Raw genomic sequence first — 9171 nt, 5'->3', positions numbered from 1 at the left:
TTTGACAATCAGTGAAAACTGGGCTTTTCGATCGCTCACTGTAAATTGGGCGGATGGTCTAATGGCCATTGCGACTGAGTACCCTCTCTGCTAAACTATGAATCAGCCCCTCAGTTTTAGCACAGAATATATGTTTGGGAATTGTTTATCAGTAGATTTCAATAATCCTGATGTCAAAATCAAATAAATATAGTGAGAAATGCACTAGGCAGGTGGATGTCTTACACCTCGCTCTCTTCTTTCCTGTCTCTTCAACTTCCGACCATTTTTCATCTTTTCTTGTCATTACAGCACCTTTCTTTACATTTACCAATTGCATACTGCTACTTTCTTCCTGTCTCATTGCCAACCTTCTCTATATTACATCACACAATGGAAGCTTGGTTGTAGAAATTAATGCAGTTAACTAAGGACACCCAAGCCTGCCTGACCTTTGCATTTGAGAGTATACCTAAATTCTATGATGGGACAGAGGAAGTGGCACAATTACATTTCTCTCAAATTCAGATCATTGCCTTCCCAACAGCTCAGACTCGACCACAGTGTAGATTGAAATCACCAGTGTAGGTATGGTTTAGATGAGGCATTGTTCACTAGACTATTGAACAGGAGTTAAGCACATCTTTAAAAGTAATATCTCTCAATAGTATGAATAGTGTGGAATTTGTTCCATGAACAGACAAAGCAATTGTTTTCTCTAATGTTAAATAATTGTAGGAAGAGTGGTTTGCCAACTTACTAAATACTTCATTTTGCATTGAATGCACTGGACAAGCGTGAATTGATTTGTGCATTTATTTTAAAGTATACACTGAAACTGCATCCATTCTAACAACGTCAAACCTTAACATCAAGATAGAACTTGTGCAGTCTTAAGGCTGTTTAACTGAAGATAAATATGTTGAATACGGATGTGGTACAACATGCATTACTAGATGTAGGATTTTTGCCGGATTCCTTGTCATGTCGCTTTCCTAGGAACTTGAATTACTTTCCCTCCTTTTGGCCCTTGTCTTTAGCGTGTTCTTGACTCTTTCCCTTGTCCTCTTGGCCCTTTCCTAGTTTTTCTGCATAGCCTTGCCCCTGGTCTTGTCCTTTGCCGCCTCCAAGTTGTTTTTCTTCAGCTTTTCCCTTACCATACTCTTGCCCATGTCCCTGGTCCTTTCCCTGTTCTTTTCCCTGGTCTTTTTCTTTTCCCGGACCACATCCACAGCTTATCCCCTGATCCTTTGCCTTGTCCTTTCCCTGGTCTTTTGCCTGGTCTTTTACCTGGTCTTTTCCCTGGTCTTTTACATGGTCTTTTCCCTGGCCTTTTCCCTGGTCTTTTGCCTGGTCTTTTGCCTGGTCTTTTGCCTGGTCTTTTACAAGGTCTTTTCCCTGTTCTTTTACATGGCCTTTTCCATAATCATGTCCCTGGTCTTTACCCTGGTCTTTTGCCTGGTCTTTTGCCTGGTCTTTTGCCTGATCTTTTCCCTGTACTTTTCCCTGGTCTTTTGCCTGGTCTTTTGCCTGATCTTTTCCCTGGTCTTTTGCCTGGTCTTTTACATGGCCTTTTCCATCATCATGTCCCTGGTCTTTCCCCTGGTCTTTTGCCTGATCTTTTCCCTGTACCTTTCCATAGTCTTTTCCATAGTCTTTTCCATGGTCTTTTTTCTTGTCATGCTCTTCACCTTTTCCCTGTGCTGCTGCGAAGCATGTCCCTTGAGCTCCTTGTTTCCCATGTTCTTGGCCATGACCTTGGCCTGTTCCATAGTCCTTTTCCTTGCCAGGGCTGATTCCTTGTCCTGACTGCTTTCCATCGCCCTTGTCCTGTGCTTTGTCTTGAGCTTGGTCTTGTTTTTTTCCAGGTAGGTCTTTTTGTACTCCGCATGTTCCTTCACTTTCTTTTCCCTGGTGAGAAAAGAACAAAAACAATATGAAGAGATGATGAGCTTATGGTTCACTAAAACAAATCAAAAATCTGTTTAGTGCAAGCAGTTATTTAACAAATAGAAGCTTCCACAAAGATAAAGAATGCTCATACACAATGCACACATCACGTGATCAGTCAAGCAATGACCTGCACAATACAGAACCTATAGAGAAGTAGTATATGTGACTCATTTAAATAACCACACCAAAATGGGGGGACTAAGGCCCTATTTAGGTCCAGCATACATGCCCAGTCAACATCAAAACCAAACAAGCATTTGCAATGCAATAGGTCTCGCATTTCTGAGAGTTTAAGCTACTGGCATTGTAAATGATAATGCCTTTTATTTATCTGTTTTGCTAATTAACACATAAATAAAAGGCATTGGCATTGTCATTTACAATGCCAATAGCTCAAACTCTTGTAAAAGTGAAACCTATTTTCTTGCAAAGAAGAGGCCACCATTGTCACGGGTTGCTTGGAAAGTGAAAGCGCGCATGGCGCACTAAATATTGCAAGAAAACACCACTTTCGCTTAAATAAACAAATAACCCGGGCACAACGTAAATAACTCCACAACATCAAAAATGTAGCACTCCACTCAGAAAACGTAGATACTGTTTATCAAATATTTGCATTTGAAATCACTGCATGGTCACTAAAGTTTATTTATTTATTAAAAATGATGCATGTGTGCTGGTGTAAAACATAAAATAGCGCCCAGCCCCAAAAAATCACAGATATTTGTGAAACGATTTTCTCAAAGGTAATAGATAAGTGTTTCTAGAATTTGCAGAAGTATCCAATTTAGTATTAATACAGTTTTTAAAGTATCTGTTTTTTTTGGGCGCAAAACAAAATAGCAAAGTAGATTAAATAGAACTAATGCTGCTGCCACAATTAAACAAAACCTAATATTAACCTAAATTTAGCTGCTCCGATCTGTTTTATCCCCACATGGTCTACTGACCCTCACTTTAACAGATCTACACTTTTAGGTCCCTTACACCGTTGACACCATACGGTGAGGAATAAAAGATTTCCGCCAAAGAGCCCCCCATAGGGAACCCATCAGGTATTGCAGCACTGTCCTGACGAGGAGCATGCCCTATGATGAAGCATGATATCCAGCTGGCTAGGTGCGTGAGGGCCCTAATTCTGAAAGGAGTGATTCCCCTTTCCCTCCTTTCCTAAGGGACAACCTGTCGCCTCTTCTGACCCCTCCCCCCTTTGCCTTCATAGGAACTGCATACCCTTTTCATTTGAACAACCCTAATTTCTGTTCATTTAGGCAAATACAGTGCAAGGATTCTCAGAGCTGAAGGCAAATTCATATTTTTCACTTTTGGGGCTTTCTCTCCTGTAGAAAAAAAAGCTATTTTGTGGCACCTGGAATCTGCCACTTAGGATCTCATGTGGCACCTCCCTGAGTTGGGCAGGAAAGGCAGGATCTGTCTATTTGGAGCAGTATTAAATGTGAGAATCTGATGAGAAAAATAAGATGATTATTCAGACCAAATTAGTGAATTTACATAAAAGGAAGGACTGGTATTTGGTGACTAAGAGGATATTGTGAGATATCGTGAGGCCTTTGTTTGGGGGAAAGAATGGTTATTGGGTTCAAATATTCGACAAGTTCTAACTAGAAAATAGTGGATGTTTGATGAAACATTTGTTTAATTACTAAAAAGGGCAAGTTGAGATCTGAACGTGAAATGCCTTATTTTCATAAAATTGTAAACTGATGAACAAGATTATATTTATTTACCAAGCAAATAAAAACTTGGTATTTGAGGGTAATGTCTTTTTGAAAAAAATGTGTCTGTATTTTAAGAAAATGGCATACTGATGTTTGAGGAAAATTTAGTATATTTCCTAAAAACTGAATAACAGATATTTGAATGCAAAATGAGTTTATGTTAAAAAACGTACACGCTATCAGTCAGCACTTATATAGCGCAGCACTGTCAGCCCTACTAGTATCTGGGTACTGTGGATGCAACATCAGAATAAAGGTCAGAAACGAACAGCATGAGGCAAAATAAAGGTCGGAAATGAGCAGAAAGAGGCAAAATAAAGGTCCGAGTGGAGCAGAAATAGGCAACATACATGTCCGAAATTAGCAGAAAGAAGGCAAAATTAAGGTCAGAAACAAGCAGAAAGAGGCAGAATAAAGATCAGAACAAGCAGAAAGAGGCAAAATGAAGGTCAGAATTGAGCAGTAAGAAGCAGAACAATGAGCAGAGGAGCAAGAAAACAAAGGCAGCAAGGGTAGCGGACTGCGCACAAACTGTCCAGCTTGCGTTGCAGGGGGAGCTGGCCCAAGGACGTGCTAAATAGGGTCACGCTGTGACCTCCATTATGTAGGTCCTGGGGTTAGGGTGGCGTGCTGGGTGGTGGGAGGAGGGAAACTGCTGTAAGAGGGGGAATCCGGGCAGAAAGAGGCAAAATGAAGGTCTGAAATGAGCAGAAAGAGGAAGAATAAATGTCAGAAATGCATAAAGAACCAAAATAAAGGTAAGAAAAAAGCAGAAAGACGCAGAATTATGGGAAGAATGAGCAGAAAGAGGTGAAAGAGAGAGCAGGAGTGAGCAGAGAAGAGGCAGACAAACGAGCAGAAAACGAGCAGAGGATGCACAAAGCCAAAGGCAGCAGAGGGTAGAGACTGAGGAAAGGCTGGACAGGAAGACCATAGCAGGGGGCGCAGGCTCGAGGACCTGCTCCTCATGCCAGCACCCTATATACCTAATAACGTGACTATACAGTAAATGATGTCTCAATAGGTCTCAACACCCAAGGAGACTTTATCAAAGAAAGCAAGATTCTTGTGTGATGTAGATACTGCTGGTGATTGTCAGTGATGCGGGACTGGTGGTGTATTTAACTTATACTACATTATCATGGTATGTTTTATTCACAATCGCTTATACCAATCACCTGTGGTGTAAAAATCTACTTTCATTTTAGATTATTTTACACACTCTATCAGGAAAGAAAATGACACTCTTTAAATCCCTTTTGTATTTTCATGATGGATAATTGATTTCTGCCACCAAATGTGCACCCTTTTAGGAAGCATACAGTACAATGTCTTACCTGCTTCTGCTTTTGTGCTGTAAATGAAAAAGACAATGTTGGATTGAATTAATATTTGAATTGATGTAGGGTTTTAACAATAATCGAAATTTTGCAACATGTGTACATAATGCAGGTTTTCTTCAGTTATTGGACAGTGGGACAGTTGCTGGGTGATACTGGATCGTTTCTATTGGTCTATGTATTTTTTATCAATGGGAGGAAATATATCTTGGGAGTGGGGATTTGCCACACCATGTAAAATCAACGGGCCCGATTCACAAAGGTAAACTGAGAGGATAGTCTAACTTTATGACTTTCAGTATTCACACAGGGCATTTACGAGTGTTAAAGTAAGACTTTTGACTCAGTTTTGTTCTCAGTGAAACTTACAAACAAAACTTAAGTCTAACTGAGACAAAAGTCTAACTTTACTACTCGTAAATGCCCTGTGTGAATACTTTCATCTCAGTTTACCTTTGTGAATTGGGCACAACATGCAGAGTTTACCAAGTAGTTTTTTATACACCTGTATAATGCTTTGCCACATGAATATATCCTTTCCCTCACACCACCCTGAAACATGGCTTGGCGGGGTTCTCTGTACATTGTACGCTTGCGTATACAGCTGGTCCACGTAAGTGTACATAAAGCTGGGTATGCAAAATCCCTGAAAGTTAAGACTTTCTAAATGTTGGGATTACTTGCATGGCCATCTCCCCTGACACTCCCCTGGGGATACACATACAACACCCTATCCTAGTTATCAACATCTGCAGAAACATTTCCTGAAATGGCAGAACATCGTCCTTGTAAGTGACATCTCCACATGCAAAACTACCGGAGTGCATTTTCCCTAAAGTTTCCATTTCCATATAAATGTGACTTACAAGTGAATTCGTTTTTGAAATCAAGACATTTACATTTCTCTTTTCGACTGTTAGAACAACTTTTTTCACTCTATGTTTCCTTCTGAAATACTAAGAAATAAATCCAGACACCAGGAACAGCTAGGGAGTAGGTAGGATGTGTGGGCAGGCACAGAAAAATACTTTGATGGTATGGAACATCTTCTCACCACATAATAAAACGACGAGAGCTAGAGATTTCACCTGTCTCCTTTCTTTATCATTACAAGTATTTCAATAGGTAAACTGAAGCTATACGAATTTTTCAACAGATGTGCATTAAATCTTGATACATATTTAATTGTACAAGTCTGGTATTGGATGAAGTGAGTCTGTGAGAAGTATTTGTTTAGACCCGGGACGACTATGTCAACGAGCAAATATATGTTAATATTATTTTACGTAAATGTATCCTATTTGTTGATGTTGTACATCAGACACCGATGCTCCACACTGCTGGTTTATACTTCTTTCAATTAATCAATTTTTTCCAAGCTGTCTTGCTGCTGTTTCTTTTATGAAGACTTGATGAGTTTTTTCTTGGTCGACAAAGACAACTATCTCAATTCTTTCCTTCACTGTGGATTGTAAACACCTGCTGAAGCCTTCTTCTAAATAAAGAAGTTTCTGTATGCTCTATTCATGTCACGATATTAACTGTCTGTCATATGTAAAGGGGAAATACCCTTCATTCTATCAAAATTATCAACAAGTGGTTGCTAATGCAAATGTATTTTTCACATGACTTGCTAGTTTTTACACTTTTTGAATAAGTAGAGTTCTCATAGATGTTTTTCTTAGAGCAGAAGCTGGGCAAAAGGGGGCCCTTCATGAACATATAGTTCCTTTCTCTGATATATTTGTTTCTTGTGATATATTTGCTTCAGGTGATAAATTGTCTTCGCTTATACGAAATTTATGAAGATGACACTGGATTGGGACAATATTCACCCGTCTGCTTGTAACTGGGTGTATATGTAACCTGCGACCTATGTGACATCACAAATCCCTTCCCCTCTCTCCCCTGTCACTAAACACATCACCTGGTGTGCTATAATCACACATCATATGGTCACAGGTAAATTATTAGATGGGCAGTAGAGTGAAACCTGGAAATATTGTATGGTACCCCTGGTGAACCGCCAGTAGGAATTTTATCTCGTGATGCTCCATCAACAGTTAGAGGAATGGTCGTTGGAGGCTGATGCTTTGTCATTGGATAGGCATTGACAGGATATGTCTACAATGAAGGGTGCAGCAGCTCTGACCAGTGTGTACTTTGCAAAAAAATAAATGCCCGGGGTCTCGTCAGGAGGCCACTGCACCTTGTGCTACATATTGCCCTTGTCAGCGCCGCCAAAGATAGTAACAACACAAGTACTAACATTCCCAATCCTACAAGTGTGAACATTCGGACTATTTCTTGGGTGCCATGTAATATTAATTTTTTATGTATATTGAGTTAGGAATTGACTGTTGTTGTGGTCATCTCTAAATTAGCCTGACAGCGCCACCTTGTGGCAGATTGTCACGGCCCCAGGGCTAACAATTAAGTGCTGGTGCGGAGCACCAGAAACCACCTTCTCAAATTAAGCACAGGCTCTGCCCTACTGGATAGAAAAAGTGTCGTCGTTGGAGCTACTCCACTTTCCAGTGTATTTGTGGCTATTTCACAGACATTGTCAATCGAGGTTTCAAAACTGGGAAAACTGGTGATACTGAATTATTACAATCAAGTATATGAGGCCAGAAACACATAGGGGGCAGATTTACTAGCCCCTTGGACCACTTTTAACATGGGAAAAGTCATCCAAAAGTGGCGCAAGGGGCTTGTAAATCTGCCCCAGAATACATAATGCACTAAGTTCAGGAGTGCATTCCGACAAAGGCATCAGGCACAAATGCACTTTTGTACCCCTGTTATTCAATTTACGCACCTGCAACTTGGTTATCTAAAAAGATGATATGAAAGCTGCCATTCCATTTTCCTAATACTACCTGATTGAAAGAAAAAGAGTTGAACTCAATCTTTGTCCAATATCGTATCTTGCTCTTCCCCAAGTGCTAACTTTTATGCTTAATGTGTCTGAGGCCTCTGTTTAAATACTATCAGACCTGATTTTTCCCAAATGAACAGTTTGGCCCCAAAAATAAATGATCAATTGTACTTAGATCTGCACGCCTCATGTTAAAGTCTTTGAAGGTTCTGCAATTTGTTTATGATCTGACTGTAAATCTGCTACTATTTAAGAGTAAAATTAACGTTCAGTTAACTCACTTCAATATAACAGCAGAACATCGGGCTATTGCAGTGAATTGCACATAGGACAAAGGCCTTCCAGCCTATAGGAACATTAATGTCGACCTGATAGTGTGCTTACGTTTACTTGCAAGTTTGTTTGGATCCTATAAACACGTTTGACTGTGCATGGGATGATCTTTTATGCACGGAACAATGTAAGTAGTATTGCCACCATACTGGTGCGTAAACACACTGGCACCTAACACTGCACTACTCACACTTGAAGCCCTATCTTGATACGTGTAGTAAGACTCTATGACTGTATTGCAGATGAATTAAGTAAGTGTAGTTAAACTCTTGCTGGATTCTGAATCTATAAATATTATTAAATCAGATTGTGATTATTTTGAACACTGTCATATTTTATAACGTATCTGTTCTGAATTGTTTTTTTCGGATGTGTATCTGATTCGTGTTCATATAGTTTATTTAAATTGACAGTAAACTTGTAATAAATGCAAAGAACACAGAGGTTGAGATTGTCATAACAAGCAGGAATTAAGAGCAAAAATCACTTACAGTGGTCCATGGCTTGGAAGGTTGTGGTCTGATGTCCTCAAAGAAGAAACAAAGGTCTGTGAAGGAAACAAAAGTCCATCAGAGAAAATTAACAAAGGAACAGAAAACTTGATCTTTGCACTTAGACAATCTGATAATCAATAATGATTACCTGAGTGTACTTATTGACATTTGTATGAATGTGCAGAGGAAATTCAGTTTAGTGGTTATATTATCTACTCAAAAATCAGAAAACTTGAATTCTCAGTCCAGAAAGTTATCTTAACCCCTTCGGCGCTGATGACGAGCTCAGCTCGTCATCAGTTGCGCCGCTCGCACGCTGATGACGAGCTGAGCTTGTCATCTAACGCGGCTTTTTGAAAAAAGCCGCGTAGGGTGAAAATCGCCGCAGCGCGCATGCGGTTAATCAGATTCTGTGAACTTAGACTGTCACTGTATTTCACATTTTGTCCTCC

At 39.8% G+C, this 9171-nt stretch overlaps 1 protein-coding gene across 1 annotated transcript; it reads right to left on the bottom strand.

The window, feature by feature from the left end:
- Positions 1-781: 781 nt before the first annotated feature.
- On the bottom strand, positions 782-8781 carry LOC144781133 (uncharacterized). Its single transcript, XM_078659795.1, has 3 exons — positions 8717-8781; positions 5009-5025; positions 782-1890 (listed from the first exon to the last, which is right to left on the bottom strand). The coding sequence occupies exons 1-3, from the start codon at positions 8724-8726 to the stop codon at positions 988-990; spliced, it is 930 nt and encodes a 309-aa protein (XP_078515921.1). The 5' UTR covers positions 8727-8781; the 3' UTR covers positions 782-987.
- Between the last annotated feature and the right edge of the window lie 390 nt (positions 8782-9171).

This window comes from Lissotriton helveticus, chromosome 9 (assembly GCF_964261635.1).
Source record: "Lissotriton helveticus chromosome 9, aLisHel1.1, whole genome shotgun sequence".
In the NCBI taxonomy this organism is placed as follows: domain Eukaryota; kingdom Metazoa; phylum Chordata; class Amphibia; order Caudata; family Salamandridae; genus Lissotriton; species Lissotriton helveticus.
The sequence above is the reverse complement of the archived record's forward strand: the minus strand, read 5'-3'. Positions and strand labels throughout refer to the sequence as shown.